General features: G+C 40.2%; 1 protein-coding gene across 1 annotated transcript in view; it reads left to right on the top strand.

The window, feature by feature from the left end:
* pak5 (p21 protein (Cdc42/Rac)-activated kinase 5) overlaps positions 1 to 22,549 on the top strand; it is a 193,199-nt gene extending 170,650 nt beyond the window's left edge. The window contains exons 4-9 of the mRNA XM_078556439.1: positions 1,733 to 2,191; positions 7,027 to 7,160; positions 12,893 to 13,019; positions 13,694 to 13,819; positions 14,032 to 14,166; positions 21,375 to 22,549. Coding sequence (XP_078412565.1) covers positions 1,733 to 2,191; positions 7,027 to 7,160; positions 12,893 to 13,019; positions 13,694 to 13,819; positions 14,032 to 14,166; positions 21,375 to 21,530 — 1,137 coding nt within the window. The 3' untranslated portion in view covers positions 21,531 to 22,549. The remainder of the gene's footprint in view (positions 1 to 1,732; positions 2,192 to 7,026; positions 7,161 to 12,892; positions 13,020 to 13,693; positions 13,820 to 14,031; positions 14,167 to 21,374) is intronic.
* The last annotated feature ends 2,466 nt before the right edge of the window (positions 22,550 to 25,015 follow it).

Below are 25,015 nucleotides of genomic sequence, written 5' to 3'. Positions count from 1 at the left end.
GCCCAGGTAATTTGGACGTCCAGCTTTTATGGCTTTATCATGGAGAATTGCCCTTCATCCACTTAGCAACGTTGTTAGGAAGCTGTGCTAGGGTCCTGAATTCCAGCTGTGGGCAATTGCGCACTCAAATCTGTATCTTGCCACATTAGAGCAGAATATATTACAGCACAGATCTCCATACAACACTGCCAATTAGTGAGAAATCCTGAACGTTTTCTTTCAGATCAAAAATTACACATTATATGCCACTGAGCCATGGTGTTTGACAGTCTAAATTATTTTTGTGACTTAAGCATTTCTAATCCAACAATGGAAAGCAGTTATAGTTAATTTTTCCAAAAATTGTGTGTATTTATGTTTATTCTCCATCCCATTTTCTTGTTGACCCTAAGCTGCATACTATCCATGCCAAGAAGGGAACTGGGTGACTGACTTTAAAGACCACACCAATGCTGCAATGAAAACAGCTGCTCGTGTGTGTAAGGGAGCAGCCTGCTGATTGTTTACCCTCCTTCCGTTCTTGACTGGCCTCCAGTTGTTACCTCATTATAGCAACACAGCTTAGCATGCGATGGCAGGGTGCCCAGGCTTTTGGTCTCGAGCCCATGGATATGTCTAATGGACTTTTGAAGGCCATGCATCAAGTTTTAAATCCATGTTCCCATTAACTGGCATACATTTCAAACCGCAGACCCATCATTCCATCAATGACATAGTCATGATAAGAACGACCCTGTTCAAATTTCCAAATCCATTAAATTCAGACATGACAAATCAACAAATATCAATTATAAACACAAGGAAAAATGAGTTACGTGAACACCATTGAACAGATTGCAAAGTTTGGGTGCCACAGTTTGGATACCACTGATAATAGAGGGTCAGGTGCAATGAGCTTGCAATGCACAAGAGTGTGGTGCAGCATGTTGGTGCCCAGTTTGCTGTGCTGCCTCCTTGCAGCACTATATCAGTATTTTTTTTAACCACTGTTTTTTTAACACAGGATTAATATGAATACTATTTTAGCGAGGAATACTGTTATTTATCTTATCAGCAATGGCATGTCTCTGTTAAGAAGGGGAATCATTCAAGGAGGCATGGTTTTTAAAATATGCAAATTTCTATCAAATTTTCCATTTTTGCGATGGGCAATGAATTTCTCCTTCAAATGCTGATCTTTTATCAATGATAATTCTGTTCCCAGTTAGCTCCCAAATATAGTGTAATCTAAAGGTATTCGATACTCAGTCCTCTCCACCTTAACAGCAGATAGCAGTGACAAATTGATGCCATAGTATTTCTCTCCTGCTGTCTTAGCATAAAGTGGGCAAATGATGTTCCACTGCAGAATTCAATTTCACAGTTCAGTTGGGTCCTTGATTACTCTGCCAAATTCAGATTAATGTGCATTTAACTAACATGGATCAGGGGACTCTTGGCAGGCAGCCAGTAGTGGTGCTGGCAATTGATAGCAGTGTTGCGTTTTATGTCCTGTCCATCCCCGAGCACCGCTGGTGAAAGTGATTGATTAACTGAATCAGTGGCTGTAATTATTTGCAATTGTGATACATCACGAGGCAGTGTCTAAGGCCTTCCATTGAGACTCTGTACATTTTGTCATAAAGAGGTTACACCACGTCGGTAGGGATTATTGGGTTTGCAGCAAGCTGTAAGGTTTTAGAAAGAACATGAGCATAATTGGATTATCCGTTAGTTTTTTTTGTGTTTATAGGTGGATTATGAAAAACTACAAAGGGGTGTAAGTCCTCAGATGACTTGGTCAGACACCTATCCTCGAGGCCCATCAAAACTACCTCAGTGTCCAACCAACCCCATCTACGCAACATCTAGCCATTATTTTCCATCATCATATTGCAAAACATCTCAATATCACAATACGCCGCCTCAGTCGAATTTTCAGTATGTTAACCAAGGTGCTTACCAGTATCCAAGCTGGAGTTCGTCGACACAACAGCAGCCCACCCGTGTATCCCACGAGCAGTTCAGAGCTGCCCTGCAGCTTGTAGTTAACGCAGGTGATCCACGGGAGTACTTGGAAAACTTCATCAAAATCGGAGAGGGCTCCACAGGCATCGTTTGCATTGTAACAGAGAAGCACACCGGGAAACGAGTGGCAGTGAAGAAAATGGACCTAAGAAAACAGCAGAGGAGGGAACTGCTCTTCAACGAGGTTAGAGAAAATGTCTTTTTCATACATGAGAACGTCTTGGACTTTATATGAAATAATTTTCAAAATTTGATTGAGCCAGTGAGATTGATTAAAATTATTTCCCTTTGGGATTATCTGACTAGATTTTTCCCCATCAAGACATAGGTGCTAATGCAAATTGAAAGGGTTATAGTGCTCTGCTGTTTCACTCTTTCCCTTATGGTTCATGATTAATTACTAAATGTTTCAAGCTTTCAGAACCAGAAGCCACCCTGTTTTTATTTTTATGTGACTATTAAATTGCCAAAGCTATGACGATGGGTTCTGAGCATAGGATTGTGCAATTCTTAGACTTAATGTAAAATATTCTATATTGTCATTCAATCGGTAATTGAACTAACAGCAGCAAAATTATTTCAAGTGCTATAGGTGCCCTTTTGTGTTAATGTAGAAAGCTTAAAATCTACCAGCACAGAACTGGTAAGATTAAAAATGGAAGAACTGCAAGTGGGGTAAATCTTGAGAAAAAGCTGTGAGTGCACAGCAGATCTGTCAGCTTCTGGAAACAGCAAAAATATTAAAACTTTAGACAAACCTGTGCCCTTGAAATGTTAACTTTTCTCCCTCTCTTGTCAGTTAACATACTTCCAGTGTGTTTGCAGCACTCAAATAATTGTTCAAGCAAAAAATACTTTTCCCATAATTTTTTCTGGATGTCTACCCACCAAGATAACCCCCCACCACTCTGACCTTCCTCCATGGTCCCTATTCTGTGGCCTTCTCAGTGGACATTGTTAATATTGTTCTCCAAGGTTTATCTTAGATAAGGGGCTTTTTTTTTTAAAGAACAGGGTTAGGCTCAGTGTTTCAAGGTAAATTTCCACCCCTACATCATCTTGTCCCACCTTATCCCAACAACTACTTCAAACTTATATCCCCACCCACACCCTTTGGTCCTTTGCACTGGACTTTCGTACAGATCACCATTCTTTCAGCCCACCATTGGTGACAGAACCTTCAGTTCCATTTTCTGAAATTCCGTCCCTATCTGTCTCCACTTCGCCCTGCACCTTCAATGACCTTCTGAAAGCCCATCACTTCAATCTAGCCTCAGCCACTTCACTTTCTAATCTTTCCCTGCATGGCTCAGTGTTCACTTCCTTATCTTTTTTTGTGTGTGTGTGAGACCACCTTGGGACATTCTTTTTTTAACCTAAAGACATTAAAGCATTAAATTGGTGTTCTCCAAGAGTCAGTCTGGCATCCATTACTCTGCAATTTTTATAAATGACCTAGAATCGTGTGCTGGGATTCTCAAGTTTGTAGATGAAGCGAAACTTGGTAAGGCTTCAGGATGACATAGATGGGATGGTGAAATGGGCAGAAGCATGGCAGATGCAGGCAAGTGTGAAGTGACGCACTTTGGGAGGGCCAATATGGAAAGACAATATACTACAAATGGCACAATTTTGAGAAGTATAGATGAGCAGTGTGTTCATATACACAATTTCTTAAAGATGGAAGGACAAGTTGATAACATGATTTTTGAAAAAAATATGTGCAAATCACTCAGTTTTACAAACAGGGGAATAGAATATAAGAGGTCATGCTAGAGCTTTATAAATCACAGGTTAGGCTTCAACTTGAGTATGATGGATATTTCCTGGCATCACACTTCAGGAAAGATGTAAAGACCTTCGAAAGGGTACGGAGGATGTTTACGAGATGTTTCCAACAATGAGGAAGTTCAGTTTGGAGGGGAAGTTGGGAAAGTTCGGACAGTTCTCCTCGGAGTAGAGAAGGCTAAGAGCTGACCTCATTGAAGTTCCAAGATGAGAGGGTTTATAGAATAAATGGAGAAGAGTTATTCCTGTGGCTAAGTCAACAGAGGTCAAAGATTCAAAATAATTGGCAAAACACCCAGAGCAGAACTGAGGAGAAATGTTCTCACTCAGAGTTGCAACACTCTTACCTAAAATGGTGGTGAAAAGTGATTCCAGAAATAATTTGAAAAGGGAGTTGGTTACTTGACGATATGAGCTTAATAGGGTTATGGACAAAAATAGGGTATTTGGGACTAAGCATGACTGCTGTTTCAAAGAGCCAGTACAGATATGATGAGCTGAATGTCCACCTCCTGTGCTGTAAGTTTCTATGATTTTATGAAATAAATGCAGTTATTACTGTAATCATGAACAGACAATCTTACCAGCTAATAACTTACATTAAATGCACAAAAATAAAAATGACAGTATGCTGAGGGCAAGGTATAACTAACTTTCATATCTATTAACGTAGAATAAAATTGACAATACTGTTTCTCAGGTTTAATTTCTTTGCACTCAATGGAGTGTTTAAAAAGAATTTGATTTTCTAAAAGTATTTTTCATTTTTCTTTTTCCAATCCACAAAAGTCATTATTATGGACCAAACTGGCACCCAAAAGAAAGGAGGTAGTGACATCATGTAATCAGGACTCTGAATAAATCAACTGCATTATTTCCCACAGAGATTCTGTTTTCCTTGGAGTATAAGCCAGTTGATATATTCTGTGCCTGGAGTTGTATTTATGTAATACAAAATACACTTTCTTGCTCCTACATCTGTTTTGTTTCCTGGGGTTCACAGGGGACATTGCAAGGATTACACTCTTCACCTTTTTATTTACCTTGCCTTGTCTGTCCTTCAACCAGCTTGCCTGTTGTAGGAAATAACTTTAAGAACGTATTTAGCATTTTCATAATGCAGCCTTCTCTCTGCCTGTTAGACATCACAAAAACTTTTCACCTTTTTAATCACTGAGTAATTTTTTTTAAATAGGCAGAGCCTATCAACTAACCGATACAAAGCTTGGAATATTGATCGAACAGGCTTATGCTTTAGAGAAAAAAGGTTTTTAACCGAGAAGTTGGCAAAGCCATTAAGAGTTTTGATAGTATTAATCTTGGAAGCATGCACTGCCACAGACTGAGCCCAGAAACCACAGTTTTGTTTAATTTTCTGCCGTGTGTCACGAGGCAAGTCTTCCAACTCCCATCAGATCATCCGAGGTTGAAGAGGAACTACCATAAAGGTTCATGGACATTGCCAGACAGTGATAAGATTTTTCCAACCTTTCTGCCTCTACCTCACTCTTATCTTGCAGTTGAATCACAGGCCTGTATTTTCCCCCAGAAAATATTTTTTGGAGTTTTCCATTGGGTATAGGAAACAGTCAGCATTTCTTTCTAACCAGGTCCAGAATAAAGGAAGGCACTCTAGCAGGAGATCAGTCACCTGCTGGATCTTAAAATAATGAACTCATTTTATCTCTGAGAGAGTTTTTTTCCCAGGTTTCGTCTTTGGTGGGGAAAGGGGTGGAGGGTTAATATTGCATCCTGGATTAAAGGAAATTAAACTGAATAATTTTAAAAACATTTCTAAATGAAAACTTGTACCCTACTGTCAAATCTGGCTTTCTGCAAACTAATTATGCTATGTCAAGCTCAGAGATGTGGAAATATGCTGCAGGGATTTTCACACCTATCTCTTAGCTGCCAAATGATGCCAGAGGCCCAATATATGCCAGGATCTACTTGGAGATAATAAGTAGAAAGAGTTGCATAGATTTAAGAAACATGCCTAAGCTTAAAGTGTCTTGGTACATCCTTAGCTTTTTTCTGCCTAATAATTCCTTGAAATAACATGGTTGGCTGGGAAAAGTACAGAAAATGTCTAAGCCGAACATCCCACTAACCATTTTTTGCGGAGATTAAAATTAAATCCATTCTGTGTTCTCTGTTACAACCTGGTAAGATCATGTATTAATGTGAGAATGTTGGTTTGTTTATGTTGGCTGGAGACACGAGGAGAATAGACTTGAGAGGGAGGGGAGGAGAGTGAGCCAAAAGAGGTGTCTACGCACATTTTTTTTACCCAAAGTGATTACAGAGCAAGCGAAACTGTTGAATAAAATGTTTGCCCACAATATATCCATCTCCAATGAACTTGGCATAGCCAGGAATAGCATGTGGCCAGTGCTGGGAAGGAAGGACTGCACATATAAACCTATTTTAAATTGCCTAACCTTAGGAGTCCATTATCTGATGTTAATTTGGATAGAGAAACCAACTATTATAGAACAAATATTAACAGTAATGGTCTTTAATTGAATTGCATATGAGACACGTGGAATATTGAGATGTAGCTAGCCCATTTGAAAAACCTATTCAAAAGATATTTCCTTTACAGCCACAAAACGTAAATCTGTTTGGGAATCTCTTTCTCTCTCATACACACTCTCACACATGATTTCTTTCTTTTCCTCAATTTGCAACCCATATGGAAAACGAGTTTCATTTTTATCAGAGATTTTATTGGGGACATTTCCTCCGCATCTAGAAGCTTCAGTTTTTGCCCACTGGTGCCACTGGATAATTCCTTTTGCCTTGTTACTTTAGTCTTGATTTACACTGTTTCCTGAAGGGCATGCCTGACTAATTGGGCTGTCTGCAATACGCTTTGAGGAATGATCAGGTGTGCCCCTTCTCTCATTTAAAATAGAACTCGATACTCTAGGCTTTTTTTGTAACCGCACAGCTATGGAATAAAGATCTCTTCTTTGTTACCAGATGTTAAATTGGTGAATTACAGCTGTTGGTTTATGGTAGGGCTCTCTCTAGTGTCCTCCTTTACCATATTACTATCTTCTGCATTCTGAATGTTGTTGTAACATTAAATCCACAGTAGTAATGCCCATAAAGAAAAATGCAATTACACAATTTTAAAATGTACATCCTGTTATTTTATATTACATTATTTATAATTTGCTTCAGAAATCTATGATTTTCTGATTTTGTTTTTTTTTAAACATATAGGTTGTCATTATGCGTGATTACCATCATGAAAATGTGGTGGACATGTACAACAGTTACTTGGTTGGAGATGAGTTATGGGTAGTTATGGAGTTTCTGGAAGGTGGTGCTTTAACAGACATTGTTACACATACAAGGTATGTTTTCAAATCTCTGGATTTTACCAGCTACCTTAACTAACTGAAACTTAAAACATTTTCAAACTTTTGCTTTAAACGTAATTAATTAAAAAGTTAATTCACAAATGAAATCTTAATGGGAACTGATCTTAGCGATTTGTTGTGTAATGGTAGCATTAAAGGAGCTGCATCCACTCTCTGTCTGTTAGCTCTTCCAATAATGTTACTTCCATTAATGAAATACTGGACAGGCTTGAGTGCATGAAATGATATCGTCTCATCATGCTGAACCAGGTTATACTTGTTGCAATTAACTCACTGTAATGATAAGTGAAAATGTTGGAAAAAGAAAAGAATGGTTGAACAGAGTAAATTCACTAATGCTGAGTTCCCAGCACTGGTCAGGGACAAGGCTACAACTTTGTAATGACAGTTCTTTGACCTGTGCTCATTTCAAGCTTGGCTCCTTGCTGCAACCAGAAGATTCATTAGACCAGGCTTGTCCAACATTTTTGCATGGGTTGGTTGGGGGGGGGGGGCACATTTCAAAATTTTTCTCTTTCAAGGAGGCACTGAGCAAATTTCGGAAAGATGAACACAACATTAGACATGAATTTTTTTTAAAAACTGAGGTATGAAAAGAAACAACTTGCTGAGTGAAAAAAACAATGAGTAACAAATAAAAATCAGTATTAGAGTGTAATGGGGTGAGAGTGTGTGTGTGTGTGTGTCCGGCTCAGTCCCGGTCTCAGGGTACTCACTCACTCACCCACACCCACTGTGAGAGTGCATGATGATGGTGGGGGTGAATGAGAACCCTGATACTGGGAGTGAGTCAGACTTACACACATACTCTGCCTCACACACACTCGCCTCACACTCTCTCCCTCTCCCCCTCACATTCTCCTTCTCCCCCTCACACACACACACTCTTTCTCTCCCATCTCTCAGCCCCCCGTCACAGTCTCTCATCCCCTCAAAATCTCTCTGCCTCACACTGTCTCCTTCCCTCACATTTTCTTTCCCCTCGCACTAACTCACCACACACACTCTCCCCCTCCCCCCACACCCTGTCTCTCACCCACCCCTCACACGCTCTCACACAGTCTCCAGTCATTCAATTACTCAGACACCAGTGGGCCCTGCTCCCACTCCCTCATGCTCCACTCTGACATGTCTGAGCACTGCTCTAGCCCTCACTCTGGCTTATCTGGGCCCCGCTTGAACTTGCCTGAGCCCTGCTCCGGCTGCCTCACACACTGCACCAGCCCGCTGGGCCCTGCTCCCCGGCACCTCTGCTCCCCGGGCCCTGAGCTCATCGTCACTGATATGCGCTGCTCCCCCAATCACAAATTGTTTCTCTCCCACATTTGCTGCTGATCAAAAATCTGTCTTGCTCAACTTTGAATATACTCAATGACCCAGCCCCCACTGCTCTTTATGAAGGGACTTCCAAAGGCTAACAACCCTCTGAGAGAAGAAATTCCTCCTTGTCTCCGTCTTAAGTAGGAGACCCCTTATTTTTAAACTGTGCTCCCTAGTTCTCTCACGCTAATCTTTGAGCCACGCATTCAACTCTCTGATCTTATTTACCCTATGCCAATTTGTTCATAGTTCAGGTAGTAATCCAGAGATTATTACCTTTGTGGCTCTGCTTTTTAATTTAGCCCCTAGTTTCTCATACTCCTGCAGCAGAACTTTTTTCTTAGTCCTGCCTATATCATCGGACCATGACAATTGGATCCTTCCCCTCTCACTCCAAGTTCCTCCCTCACTTCGAGGAGTTGTCCTCAAACCTTGGCACTGAGCAGGCAACACAGCCTTAGGAACGCTCGCTCTCAGCTGCAGATAATAGTGTCTGTCCCCCTAATTGTACTGTCCCCTACTACAACCACATTCCTTCTTTATCTTCCCAGCAGTTCCTGCTCTCATCCGGACCAGCTACAATAACCTCGAACTTGTTGGACAATTGCATAGGCTGAGGCCCCTCCGTTGCTGTCTTCTGGATCCCCATACCTACCTTCCCGACCATTAACCAATCCTCCATCCATATTAACATATTACCTCCAACTCCATGCATCCTTATCTTGTGTATTAGCCTTTTCTGTGGCAGCTTAACGAATGCCTTTTGGAAATCCAAGTATACTACATCTACCCCTTTATCCACCCTGCTAGTTACATCCTCAAAAAAACTCTAATAAATTTGTCAAACACAATTGCGTTTCGTAAAACCATGTTGACTTTATCTGATCGTACTATGATTTTCTAAGTACATGTCACGGCTTCCTCAATCACAGATTTCAGCATTTTCCCAAAAACCGATATCAAGCTAACTGGCCTATAGTTCCCTGTTTTCTCTTTCCCTTGAATAGCATTATCATGAGATATGTTGTGGTATGTTTTTACACTGATGTCAACACAGTGCTGCTCCATACCTGGACTGCTATGTTGGTTGGATTTTATCAATACAGCTGAATCAGAGTGGAATTCAGTATGATCTTCACACTGATTTCGTATTTACAGGCATAAATATTCTGCAGAAAGCATAGTCTTTAAAGACAAAAGGAGGAATTTTCCGGTCGGCGAGCTGGAGTGGGGCCTGCTTGCTGACACGTAAAATGTCGCATGGTGACGTCATTTAAAATTAAAATAGTTAAATGAACTTGCCCGTCCGACCTTAAGGTTGGCGGGCAGGCGAAGAGCCCAGGCGGCCTTCGCATTTTTCATGAAACCCCATCCACAGGCGGGATGAGGTTTCATGAAGTGTTTAAAAATTCAATAAAAATTATTTTAAAAATTCATTGACATGTACCAGCTCCTGTGATACTGTCACATGAGAGGACATGTTTTAAAAGTTTTTAATTACTTTACTCATATGTTTAAAAGTTAAACATGCGCTTTTTCAATTTGCAGAATTCACGTAACTCATTGTTGAAAATGACTCTTGAGCTTTGCAAAAGATTTTTATTAACTGTTTTATTAACTGAATTACACTTTTTAGATCACTTTTTCAGATCACTGGTTAAAGCAGCACAATCAGTACATTAAATTTTCTATTGAAATTAGAAGGAGTTGAGTTATTCAGCTTCCTCTGATTTTATTGCAGATTGCTGTCAGCAGAATGTCGGGTTACCATTTTTGATAGTATAGAAACTCAGTGGGTGGTAATCAGGCCACAAGCAAGATTTTTTTTCCAGTTCTATGCATACTGTCCCTCCAGGGAACGGCAACAGCCCATTTTAATGCGGAGATTCAGCAGCAAAACTCTAGTTCGTTAACTTTTTTATGTTTTAACTTCTATTACCTTTGATGCAATGATGCAGCAATTAAGTTTTTTCTGTATAGTTTCATTACAAATAGCAATTGCGTTAAACTGCATTGACTAGGGTAGATCGAAAACAGAAAAACTAAATGTTTTTCAATCACAGTAATTAGTTTCCTTGTGTACAGTGGAATATAAAAATCAAAATGGACAATGTTAATTTTTGAGCATTTTTATTCTGTGTATCATGATGTTCATCTCTGTTAAATTCTCATTGCTGCCTTCTGTCAATAAATTTGCTCCAGTAGCCAAGCAATCCTGGGCCAAAGCGAGTTGTGAGTTTCTTCATGATGCTGTTAATGCCTAATGGTTGGCCCAATATACTTTCCTGTAGAATGGGGTCAGATTGGTCTAACCGCTCTTTCCTTATCAAAAAAGCGATGTGTGTCATCTGGCGTGCAACACATAAGCTTGTAACATTTATTCTGCGTTTCAATGTTGTCCCTATTTTGGCACAAGGGCTCTGGAGCCTAGTTTACGCTTGGTTGATCATTAGAGTTTGACTTGATTTTATCAGCCAAAAGAGAGTGAATTTCAAGACTGCAAATTGTACAAAGAGTTTATTTTGCTATACCATGGTAACAACGTGCTGGTGATTGTTGCCTTTATAACCATCAAATTCACCTTTGCAGAAAACAAATGTTATATCAGAAATCACCCAAATCTAAATTGTGAAGCAAAATATTGAAAATTCCTCAAGCCTATTTCCTGGGAATTGCAGTAATGTTGGTTCATTCAGTGTAAATGGGACAATTTAAATGTGTGGCGTTTTGGATAGTTGATAAAATATGTAAGCGAATTAAATGACTACTTGTATTATCTCAACCATGCTTTCAGCAGTAATATATAATTTCTGCAATGACTTCTACAATTTATTCAGTTAACACAACAGTAGAACATTATTTCGGAGTTGCCTTCTTGTGGAGTCTGTTTTCATAGGAAGGGAAGATGGTGGTGCAGTGGAATGTCATGACTAGTAATCCAGAGGCCCAGGCTAATGTTCAGGGGGCATAGGTTCAAATCCCAAAAATCTGGAATTGAAAGCTTGTCTCAGTAATGGTGACCCATGAAACTATCATTGGTTGTCATAAAAGCCCATCTGGTTCGCTAATGTCCTTTAAGGAAGGAAATCTGCTGTCCTTATCTGGTCTGGCCTACAGGTGACACCAGATCCACAGCAACTTGGTTGACATTAACTGCCTCTGAAATGGCCTATCAAGCCACTCAGCTCAAGGGCAATTAGGGATGGACAACAAATGCTGGCCTTGCCAGCAATGCCCACATTCCCATGAAAGAATAAAGAAAAAAAGATCAAGGAAGAAAACCAAAAATGTGTTCTAAATGTGGCAGTAAGCATTTTCAAGGGAAGTTACAAACATTGAGAAATCAATTTGAATTTTTTTAAATATGTTTAATAATATATTAACTACAGCTTTGTTGACTTTGCAATGTTCTTGTTATTCCATCCCCCATGTTTTTTCTGCAGTTGATTTTTTGAACAGATGGTTTGTTACACCATATGGTTGATCGAACACATTGAGCCATCTCTCAGTGGGTTAATGATACTTATTGCATTGTACTTCCAAATTCTACTCTGTTGGTTAGATTGATGGAATGACTTATTTTTGTAATTAAAGTCCTAAGAATTAACATTTCTTTGCTGTATTTTATGGCTTATAAAATATGGTTGTTTGGTTCTTCTGATTTTACCCTGGACCAAATGTTCAACCTTAACATATTCCAATTTCATGCAATACCATGTGTCGATGAATCTTACATTTGTCCAAATTACTTTTCTAAATTTTATTAAGAAGGATTAGAGATTACATACTGAACTATTTGAATGTAATTAAGAGTAAAAAGTCCTGAACCAACAACAGATGTTCCACAGCAGGTCAATCAACATTTGAAAGAGCAAATTAAAGTCTTAGTTTGGTTCAGTTTGGAGTGGGGAGAGTAAATATATCAAAGAGGAGAGCACAGGTAATCATTAAAATTAAAAACAACTCCATTATCCAGGATTGTTCTCTTGATTGCATACAGTTCATAGTGTATGTCTATATCTTTAGAAAGTTCAAGCAACAAGCTGGTCAAATAAAATCAAATAATTAAATAACAGTGACCTTTATTAGTTTCCAATGGGCGGGGCAGAGAAGGAAACAGATCCTGAACAAGTCGTTTTTAATTTGGAATAGAAGTGGAATGATGAAAAATCCAACCTTGCACGCCAACCACCACCCTGACAGCAAAATGGAGAAAAAAACATGCTATGTGACATAGGTTGGGATAGAGGTAAAGTCTCCTTGGACATGTATGTAGATGGGTTTGTGGCACAGATCATGATAATGTCAACAAGTGGCCTGGAGTGGAAGGAGTTTTTTCTGTTTAGGTGAATAGTTTTAACCATGATTGTTTCTTTTAATTGCAGAATGAATGAAGAACAAATAGCGACTGTTTGCTTATCTGTTTTGAAGGCTCTAGCATACCTTCATTCTCAGGGGGTTATCCACAGGGATATAAAGAGTGACTCTATACTTTTAACCAGTGATGGCAGGGTAAGCAATATTGTTGATACTTCCTCATACTACCAGATCTCCACAAGTTATGTCAAAATTAGATGACTAAGTAATTAATAGAATGTTATTAATAGATGTGATTCCACAATTGGCAGCACTGGCTGAACAATCCTGAGTGTGCCAATAGATACAGTAACAACCAATTTAAGATAATCAGTTGAGCTCATAATGTGGCTCATTTACGCTTGCTAGAAGCAACATACATTAATATACAGGGACCCATTCTTTGCAAACGAAAGGAATATGTTCCAGCCTTTCACCCTTTTTGAACTATCTGGGAGCTTGGAGAACCTATAGTTTCCAGCTGCTTTCTCCCAGGCAACACCTCAGCCAATCAGAGTTGACTTACCAACCAATTGGCATCCTTTTCTCCTGTTGTATAAATTGTTGATCATTTGAAATTTGTTATTCTTGCATTTATCCTGATGAGTGCAAGATGAAAAAGTTCAGCAACATGTCTCTCTTTACAGCTTTGATTAATCGAATGTTAGTATATTTAATAAACAGTGAGCAACCACAGAAATCTTTTCCACTTTTACTTTCAACATTTATAGTTTAAGTATAAACTATAGTTTATAGCAAAAGCCTGGAGAAAGATAGTAAATGGTATTCGGCGGAGGAAATTGATTTTGCTATTTTATGTTTTTTTTTAGATTAAATTATCAGATTTTGGGTTTTGTGCACAAGTGTCAAAAGAAGTCCCCAGGAGGAAGTCACTGGTTGGAACGCCATATTGGATGGCACCAGAGGTCATCTCTAGATTACCTTATGGAACTGAAGTAAGGATAAGACCACTTGGGGTTGTGCAGCATGTTTTCATCTGAAACCAGACTTTGTGGTCTCTAAATTATAACGTTTAATTGCATGAATCACAATGGCTCTTTAAACTTTTAATTCCATTCAGACTATTGCTACAATACTTCAGTGGCCATGATCAACATATTAGATTATTGTTATCTATTTTAATGGACAAAATTAAATTATTTTTCAGGTGGATATATGGTCTCTTGGGGTCATGGTAATAGAAATGGTGGATGGTGAACCACCGTACTTCAATGAGCCACCTCTTCAAGCCATGAGGAGAATACGAGACAATCTTCCTCCAAGATTAAAGGATGTACACAAGGTAGAATTCCCAAATTATTTCTTTAAAATTATTTCATACAACTTATCTTTCAACAAGTGGGGGTTGGTTTTAACCCGGAGTGGGTTTTGGGCAGGTGGGGTGAGTCCAAAAAAAAACTCCCTGGCCTAGGTTTCAGCCTGCTTTAAGGGAGTGATTAGGGAGTTAACAAGTACGTCTAATTGCCGAGGGGCTTTATGTAACATTTCAGGAATGAGTAGGTCAGCAGAAGTGGTGCTTTTTTCAATGACTCCCTGACCTCCGGCTGCAATCGGTTGTGCTGGCCTTTTTCTTCTCTTTCTCACTCACCTTTATCCAATTCTTCCATGTCAAATAATGCCACCTCCTAGTCCTTTGCCTCTGGAAACTGCAGTCCTCTCTGTAATTCCAGATGATGCAATATGCAGCACACAACAATGATGCAGCAACCTTTCATGTTGTAGAGAGCCCCCACACTTATTCAGCCACTTGAACTGTTGCTTCAATAGTGCTGTGCCCTGCTCAATAATGGTCCAGGTAATCCCACAACAGTGGTTATAACTTAGTTGTTCAGACATGATGTGGTTAAAAAGACTAATGGAATGTTGGCCTTTATCTCCAGAGGGCTGGAATACAAAGGGGAGGAAGTTATGTTACAGCTGTACAGAGCTCTGGTTTGACCATCTGGAATACTGCATTCAGTTCTGAATTTGAGGAGAGATTGGTTCGACTAGGCTTGTATTCACTAGAGTTTAGAAGGATCTGATTGAAACATTTAAAATCCTAACAGGGCTAGACAGACTAGATGCAGGGAGGATGTTTCCCCTGGTTGAGAAGTCTAGAACCAGGGACCGCAGTTTCAGTATATGGGGCAGGCCATTTAGGACTGAGATGAGGAAAAATTTCTTCACTCAGAGGGTGGTCAACCTGTAGAATTCTCTACTACAGAAGGCTGTGGAGGCCAGGTCACTGAGTATATTAAAGAAAAAAATTATAATTTTTTGGATATTAGGGGCATCAGGAGCTATGGAAAGAAAGCGGGAGTATGGCATTGAGATAGAGGATCAGCCATGATCATATTGAATGGCAGAGCAGGCTCGAATGGTCGAATGGCCTACTCCTGTTCTTAGTTTCTATGTTTCTATGTTCTGGGCACTGCACCTCAGGAAGGAGATATTAGCCTTAGAGGTGGTGTAGTTCAGATTCACCAGAATGATACTGAGGCTAAAAGGTTAATTATGAGGAAATATTGTATAGACTAGGCTTGTATTCCCTTGAATATAGAAGATTAAGGGATGATCCATTTGAGATTTAAGATGATCAAAGCAGTATTTAGGGTAGATAGGACAAACTGGTGAGAGAGTCCAGAACAAGGGAATATAGCCCTAAAAGAGTCAGGCCACTCAGGGTGATATCAGAAAACACTTCTTCACACAAAGGGTAGTGGAAATCTATAAATCTCTCCCTCTAAAATTGTTGGTGCTGGATGTCAGTTGAAAATTTCAATATTGAGGCTGGTAGATTTTTGTTAGCCAAAGGTATTAAGTAGCGTGGGACTAAAGCGGGTAGATGCAGTTAAGGTGCAGATCAGCCATGATGTAATTGGATGGCAAAACAGGCTTGAGAGGGCGAATGAACTACTCCTGTTTATATGATTGCTAAGGGGTGTTATCAGTCAAGTGTGCAGGGAGTTAGCCCTTGGCCACAGCCAGCCACCCTACTATGTTCTCGGAAAAATGAAGAGTTGGAGGATAGATACATGTTACAGAATGAAATCATCGTAATGGCAGACCTGCTTGCTCCTTCTGTGGCAATCACACATTAATTAAGTGACCGTCCTTCCTGCTGACTGAAGCTGTTGGCTTGGCTTTTGCTGTCTTGATGGTTCCTTGAATGCAGTCAAAAATGACCAGACACAAGGGAACCTAGTCAGTGCCGTAAATTCCAGGGTTCTGTCCTTTGTGTTGGCCTGAGAAAGGTGATGTATTGGTTAGTCCTGGCAAATAGTGCATTAGTGCTCAATCGCGTCCCTGATGGTCAATCTTCCAACAATTCACTCCTCCAGGAATGTAGGAAGATGGCTACTTGGGGGACAAAGGGCTACCCACTCCACTGTGGCTGTCGACACCAGTCTGCAACCACATCCCACCTGAACAGCTAAGGTACAATCACTGCCATGTGACCATCCAAAACCTTTTTGAGCACAGTATTGAATGAGGCAGCTATGTGCTGCAGACTGGGAGATGCAGGTGGTATTGCCTTTAACAGCCTGTAAGGAGCCTAGGCAAACGGCAGTGATGACTTGACAACAACTGGGACAGCATGGCTGCCTGGACCGGTAAGTCCAGTTGTAGAATGATGTGCTGGACAATGGCAGCCTGGGCAAGACCTTCTGTAAGAGCACCCTGCCACCTACTGCCTTCTACTGAGTCTTGAGGCTGCTCCTGCTCCTCTTCCTCTTCTTCCAACTGTTGTGCCATCCAAAGCACTGAACCAAGAATGGCATCCATGATAAGCTATGAGAGGTCCATAAGGCAAAACTAAGTAATCGCTAAGCATAAAAATCCCTTGAAAACCCACTGATTACAGTAGGACATGGGTTGCTGCAATGTGAGTGCCCCTTAAATAGTGCTCCCAGTGAGTCAGTGTCCGAAGCCCGTCCCATGAAATTTTACTCGGCAGGTTGGCCATTGAGCAGTGCTCATGATTTGCCTAATGATAACAACAATGCATTTAACAGAGTAAAACATCCCAAGGCCCTTCACAAGAACTGTATGAAACAAATTTTGACACTGAGCCACCCAAGCTGATGTTAAGACAGATAACCAAAAGCTTGGTCAAAGAGGAGGGAGAGGGCGATAACATTATCGGACTCCAATTTGTATGCATTGATGAGGCATCCGCCTGCTTTCAATGTACATCTTAGCCACAAGAATGAAGTCTACAGTTAAACTGGCAGCTGGACAGGGTCAATTAAAATCAAGCCCATAGAAATCAGATCCTCAAACAAATTAGACAAGAAAAGTAATTCAATATATATATATATATATGTATAAATCTCTGATTAACTTGAGAGTACCACTTCATGACCAATTTGTACTGTGCATGTTTTTATGAAAAATTAATGTTCCCTTTTTGATTTCAAGACCTTAAAGATGTATCATTTCTAATTCATATTGGGCATTCTATTATGCTCTTGTCATGTAATATTTTCATTCAGTTTTTCAACGTGAGCATGGCTCAAACACTGAGAAGATATTTAATTAAAATTATGAATGGTGAATACATCACCTTTTGGATGAAGGATGATTACCTGAGAAGTGCAATTAATGTCAGTAATTGAATTCTAGTCCTTTGCTTATCTTCTGTTCTAACTAGAGGTCAATCTTGTCTTTAGGCAAATATGCAAATATTTAACTTTATTTTTAGGTGTGTAGGAAAATTCCTTGCACTTGATTGGCTCAATAAACTTCCAATTAAACAGCAACAAATCACAAAAAGTTATGAAATGTGCCAATCAGCACACACAAACCAGGAATTAATAGTCAGCTATGTCAAACAACTTCCAATTAGAAATAACCAACTGAAGAAACAAAGTGGAATCAACCAAATAAAATATTATTGCAAAATATTTTTGATTGCCAACTTGCATTCTCCACTAGTTTAAACAGGTTATTTCTGCAAGTGGAGATATTGATAAATGACAAGATTTACAAGAAAACAATGAAACTTGCCTATCCAATTTAATTTTCTGTGTTTAATTATTTGTTTATCATCAAACACCCCAGCCTCTCCAAAAAGCTGAGAACTTTAAGTTCATGGCTTTGCCAGAACCACCACAGGGAGATGAAGAGATCTTACTTATCTATAATTTATCATGCACTTGTATCAATAATTTCCAGTATGTTGCCGTTTGAGCATTTTCACTCTAAAGGAACATTTTAGCTTGCTTCAGCTTTAGTCAGTGCCGCAAATCTGTAATGCAAAGTTAAAGCCTGAAGAAAGAGAGGCTACGGGTAGTTACTTAAAAACAAAACAAAATATAAACTATGAAATACTTTGAGGGTATGTTTTGATGGGAGCACTGTAGTCTAGGGATGGATTGTTTAAATACTGGTGGTGAGAGACAAAATGAGAAAGAGCGCGACACATGGAAAGAAACACACATATATGCAGAGGATAAAAAGCACAGAGAGACCGTGATCCTGGGAGAAACGGTGAGGGAGGAAACCACACACAGGAAAGAAAGATAGTGATCCAGAGACAACTAGCAAGAGATTAGCACAAAGAGTGAGAAAGGCAAAGAGAAAGCAATCAAGAAAAAAAACACAGACCAGAAGCTATTGCAAGAGAATGGTAGACAGACAGGGATTGCAGAGAGAGAGGAGCAGTCAAATGCACACAGAGAACAAAAGAAAAACAGAGAAACACAAAGACATAAAAAGTAAAAGAAAGATTCAAAAAACAGAATGAGAGAATGGCACACAGACCCAGAGACAGAAACACAAAAGTAGAAAGTGATAGAGAGGTATCCAGAGAGGAACAAAAGGGGGGAAGAGGGAGAGACACATACACACATAGATGGAGAGAGATATAGACAAACAGCTAGGGAATGTGATGGAGTGAGAAGTCTCCATTTTAACTTGGAGCAGCAGCTGTCCATGTGGGATCCAAGGCAAGATGAAAACTCTCCCAACTTTGATAGCCCAAGAACCGGGGGGATTTTATCTCCTAGTCTTGAATGTACATAAGCCCTGTCAGTCTCCCACTCGCACCCCTTGGGAAGCAGCACTCTGATAAGTCATCAAGAGAGGATTTGGGAGGGGCTCATGGTCAGCTGGGGGGATGCCTGTGGCAGAGAAGGCCTAATCTTTCATAATGGGGCATAATGGTGTGTTTCAGCTCTTGCATTTTGAACCTGTGACTGCTCTTCCCACTGCTCCTGTCTTGGCAGGAAAGCCACCAACCCCCAGTTAAAATAGCAGTCAGCCTCTGATGGCAACATCAGACCCCCAACCTACATATTTATAACACAACTCCTCTGGTTTCTGGTAGCTGTCCTTTCTGCGTGCTGGGAAGATCAGATCAAAATCAGAACAGAGCCAGACCTCGTCGCCTTAGTCCCATTTTAATTGCCCACTCGTTTAACTGATGGGCTTCAATCACCCCCTGAGAAAAATTAAGGCAGATTCGTAAGACAAAAGGGAGAGGGATCCAGAGAGAGATGAAGTCACACAGAATTCAATTCCCAGAGTAGATAAGATGGTTAAGAAGGCGTCTCGGATATTTGCCTTTATTAGCCGAGGCATAGAATATAAGAGCAGGGAGGTTATGCTGGAACTGTATAAAATGCTGTTTAGGCCACAGCTAGGGTATTGCATGCAGTTCTGGAATCCACATCATAGGAAGGATGTGATTGCACTAGAGAGAGAGCAGAGGAGATTTACTAGGATGTTGCCTGGGCTGGAGAGTTTTAGTTATGAGGAGAGATTGGATAGACTGGGGTTATTTTACCTGGAGCAGAGGAGGTTGAGGGGAGACCTGATTGAAGTGTATAAAATTATGAGGAGCATAGATAGGAAGGAACTTTTCCCCTTGGTGGAGGGATCAATAACCAGGGGGCATAGATTTAAGGTAAGACGCAGGAGGTTTAGAGAGGATTTTTTCACCGAGAGGGTGGTGGGAATCTGGAACTCTGCCTGAAAGGGTGGTGGAGGCAGAAACCCTCATAACATTTAAGAAGTATTTGGATGTGCACTTGCGATGCCGTGGCATATAAGGCTATGGGCCTAGTGCTGGAAAATGGGATTAGAATAGCTAGGTACTTGTCTGATCGGCACAGACTCGATGGGCCGAAGGGCCTTTTTCTGTGCTGTAGACCTCTATGACACTCGGGTAGTTTTCCCTCATTAGCACCAACTACAGTATTTGGTGGGCCAGAAATTCCTGAGAGTAATGGGACAGTTGTGGAGAAATGTCTAAAAATTTGAAGCAGTTGCAGCAGATGTTTTTCTCCTTGTTCCAGCTGATGTTTCCCCTCACCAGCACTCTTAATATTAATCAGTAATATGTTTTAAAATGCCGTTTCCCTGCCTCTCCCAGCTTGCTTAAAATTGATACAATGCGATAATATGCTGGAACAAAATACTTGCCCAAACTATGATGAAGTGTTCTGCATTTCATGAAGTGTCATACCTGCCATTGAAAAAAACCTTTCATTTACGATTAGAACTTTACGGGTGTTTTGGGTGTTATGCTTTTTTTAAACCGGCTAATACTCAAATGTACAGGTCATAACCAGTTATTATGTCAACTATTAAAGGAGGCTAGCCTGGTGGTTAATGGCCCAAGCAACTGCTAATACCAGTCAGCACCTTGTTAAATTGAGAAATGCCCTGTCCTTTGCAGACAGAAGAAGCCTGTCCACGTATTACGCCTTTTCCAACTAAACAAAAGCTGGGGGACAGTCAATCCCTGGCTCATTCCCCATGGCAATGCCTTGACCAATCAGAGTCGATCTGCTTAGGTTGAATTTGAAACAAAAGCTTGGCAGTTAACTGTTAATTGTCCTGTGCTGCATTCTCCATGGCAATGTCTCTACCAATCAAAGTCCACTTGCCAACCAATCAGCACTCTCTTCTCATGCAATCCAATTTGGTGCTCCCTTTACTGTTGGTGTATCTTGTGTAGCTGTCCTGATGAGTGCAAGACAAAAAGCTTCGATGGCATGTCTCTTTTCTCAGCAATACTCAATGCCCTTATAAATCAATATACCTGGCAACCTGTCATGAGTATTGTCATGAATAATGCCTCTAGCATTTTAATAACTTTAGTATTCAGCAATAAAGAATGTGCATTTTATTATGAGTTATACACTTTGAAACATCCATCCCTTGGAACCCTGCAAATGAAGTTTCAAAATCAAAGCACTAAATAAATTGATTCACTGACACAGAATGTGTGCACCACCCACATATAAATAATATATCTGTACCTTAGCCAGAAAACATAATTTATAAATGGACGCATTATACACAAGTGTATAAGTGGTTGTACAATGAACCAAAATAATTATGGAATTTGTGAATAAAGGTTAAATGTAAGAAAAACATTAAATATATTGTTAATCTATGAGCAAGTTAAATGTTTCTCAGAGACAGTTGCAAAGTAATCTGGAATATTCTACATTTTTAAACCCATTATTTCATATTTTCTTTTCTCGTGTGCTTTAGGCTTCATCTGTGCTGCGAGGCTTCTTGGACTTGATGTTAGTGAGGGATCCTTTACAAAGGGCATCCGCACAAGAATTGTTAAAGCATCCATTCCTCAAGCTAGCCGGACCCCCTTCCTGTATTGTACCTCTTATGAGACAATACAGATATCGCTGAATGGAGAGAACCTCTTAGCACATCATTGAAATGAGAATCAAACAATAAATGGTAGCACCAGAAAATGTGAATGAAGAAGACTGAAGGATATTACAGTGAAAACAGATTATGATCGATCTTGAAACTGTTGGTCAAAGATATACAAAGCAAAATAACGTGTTGTACTCCAGTTCCCTGAGCTGCTGGTGTACCAATTCAGGTGCATAGTGCCGCAGTATAATCAATCAGGCAGTCGTGAGGTGTATTTCTCATGACTTGGCTGGTGACTTCAAGCAGTACCTTCTGGAGCTTAGTTTCCTCGGGAGGTCAGTTTGTCTGTCTTTCAACATGTGCAGGGGATGGAATTCATATCAGGTTCAAAGGCTCAGACATTGTAATAGATTGCAGCACATTCAGGACTCTCTTGCAGAGTCTTGCTCAGTGAAATGTGTGGAATTTGTATTTCTATAAAATAGTGACTTTTTTTTTCTTTGGTAAGCACTTTTTCCACACTAGACGTGCAATGTATTTTGGATTGGATTTGTATCTTATCTACATTCTTTTTTTTCTGATAAACTAACAGTATTTTGTGGTGAAGTAACTGTTGTGATAGCAATCAGTATTAAGAGAATATTTTCAGGGACATTAACAAGACCTTTACATGGGTGGGGGTTTGTCACTTTGTAGGATGAAATACTTTGAGTTGCATACATTAACGAACTTGTTCCAAATTTATTTACTGAAACAATTTGTTTCTGACTTGAGGCACTGCATTGAACACTAAAGAATTTGTTCATTTTGATACATTAACACAATTTTGCTTGACCACGTGTTACTTTATGGTTTTTTAAAAATATTTTTGCTGCTGTCTACTCGTCAGTGAATGTTTATAACATGAAATTAAATGTGATGTTTGTTAAATGTGGTTGCATGTTTTAACAGTCATGCAAAGTTTGACGGAAACTTAGTAAGCTATAGTGCTGCATAGAGTGAAATTTGTGCACCTCTACAGAAGAAATAAATGATGCTGGTTATTTATTAAAAATTAACGCCTTTATTTTGTCTCAACATTCACGAAACACATTTAGTAAAATACCTAATTCTACACTTACAACATATATAACTCATCAAGGGGAGATGGTGGCGTAGGGTATTGTCACTGGACTATTAATCCAGAGACCCAGAGTAAAACAGTGAAAACTTGGAAAGCAGTGGCAGAATCGGACAGAGTCAGCATGGATTTACGAAAGGGAAATCATGTTTGACAAATCTACTGGAATTTTTCGAGGATGTAACTAGTAGAGTTGATGAGGGGGAGCCAGTGGATGTGGTTTATTTGGACTTTCAGAAGGCTTTCGAAAAAGTCCCACGTAAGAGATTAGTGTGTAAAATTAAAGCGCATGGGATTGGGGGTAGCGTATTGAGATGGATAGAAAACTGGTTGGCAGACAGGAAACAAAGAGTAGGAATAAACAGGTCTTTTTCCGAATGGTAGGCAGTGACTAGTGGGGTACCACAGGGATTGGCGCTGGGACCCCAGCTATTCACAATGTATAATGATTCAGATGAGGGAACTAAATGTAATATCTCCAAATTTGCAGATGACACAAAGCTGGGCGGGAGGGTGAGCTGTGAGGGGGATGCAGAAGTGCTTCAGTGTGATTTGGACAAACTGAGTGAGTGGGCAAATGCATGGCACATACAGTATAATGTGGATAAATGTGAGGTTATCCACTTTGGTAGCAAAATCAAGAAGGCAGATTATTATCTGAATGCCTATAAATTGAGAGAGGGGAATGTGCAACGATACCTGGGTGTCCTCGTACACCAGTCGCTGAAGTAAGTATGCAGGTACAGCAGGTGGTAAAGAAGGTAAATGGTATGTTGGCCTTCATAGCGAGAGGATTTGACTACAGGAGCAGGGATGTCTTGCTGCAGTTATACAGGGCCTTGGTGAGACCACACCTGGAATATTGAGTGCAGTTTTGGTCTCCTTATCTGAGGAAGGATGTTCTTGCTATAGAGGAAGTGCAGCGAAGGTTTATCAGACTGATTCCTGGGATGGCGGGACTGACATATGAGGAAAGATTGAGTCGGTTAGGATTATATTCGCTGGAGTTCAGAAGAATGAGGGGGTTCTCATAGAAACCTATAAAATTCTAACAGGACTAGTCAGGGTAGATACAAGAAGCATGTTCCCAATGGTGGGGGAGTCCAGAACCAGGGGTCACAGTCTGAGGATACAGGGTAGACCATTTAGGACTGAGATGAGAAATTTCTTCAACCAGAGAGTTGGAAGCCTGTGGAATTCACTACCACAGAAAGTAGTTGAGGCCAAAACATTGTATGTTTTCAAGAAGGAGTTTGATATAGCTCTTGAGGTGAAAGGGATCAAAGGATATGGGGAGAAAGTGGGAGCAGGCTATTGAGTTGGATGATCATAATGAATGGTGGAGCAGGCTCGAAGGGCTGAATGGCCTACTCCTGCTATTTTCTATGTTTCTAGTGCTCTGGGGACAAATCCCACCATGGCAGATGGTGAAATATGAATCAATTATAAATCTGGAATTGAAAATCTAAGGATGACCATGTAGAAACGTAGAAACCCATCTGGCTCACTAATCTGCCTTCCTTACCCAGTCTGGCCTCCATGTGACTCCAGACCCACAGCAATGTGGTTGATTCTTAAATGCCCTCTGAAATGGCCTAGCACGCCAGTCAGTTCACAAGGACAATTAGGGACGGGCAATAAATGCTGGCCTAGCCAGCGACGCCCCCATCCCATGAACGAATTAAAAAAAGATCAAATGCTAACTTTTGTGCTGTAAGAATGTTGTGGTCATCTTTGCTTACTTTCCTGATAGTGTAAAACAATAAGGAATGAATGTTATGAAGAATGAATGTTATGAGGATGTATGAAATCAAATTCGCACCAAGTCCCATTCACAGATCATCCCTGCGCATGCTGACCTAGTTTCTGGTTAAGCAACACCAAGTCTAAAATTTGTATCCTTGTTTTCAAATCCCTCCATGGCCTCACCCATCTCCATCTCTTTAATCTCCATCAGTCCCGCAGCTCTACACAATATCTGCGCTCCTCTGATTCTGGTTTCAGATCCTCAGGTTTAATCGCTCCATCATTGGAGGCCTTCAGCTGCCCAGGATCAAAGCTCTGGTATTCCCTCCCTAAACCTCTCCACCTTTCTCATAACAAAATGCTGTGGATGCTGGAGATCGGAAATAAAAACAGAAAGTGTTGGAAAAACTCAGCAGGTCTGGCAGCATCTGTGGGGAGGGAAACAGAGTTAACGTTTCGAGTCCAATATAAATCTTCTCTGGAACTGAACAGAGGTAGGAATGTGATGGGTTTTATGTTCAGAAAGTGGGGAGGGTCAGATAGAGCAAAAGAGATCAGGGGTAGGTAGAAGGCAGGAGAGATCAAATGATGAAGGTGTCATGGAAAAAAAGGGAATGGTAATGATAGTACCCCCCAACTTTTTCAATAT

This window comes from Cetorhinus maximus, chromosome 14, assembly GCF_964194155.1.
Source record: "Cetorhinus maximus chromosome 14, sCetMax3.hap1.1, whole genome shotgun sequence".
In the NCBI taxonomy this organism is placed as follows: domain Eukaryota; kingdom Metazoa; phylum Chordata; class Chondrichthyes; order Lamniformes; family Cetorhinidae; genus Cetorhinus; species Cetorhinus maximus.
Note: the sequence above shows the minus strand (reverse complement) of the source record. Positions and strands in the feature narration are given on the sequence as shown.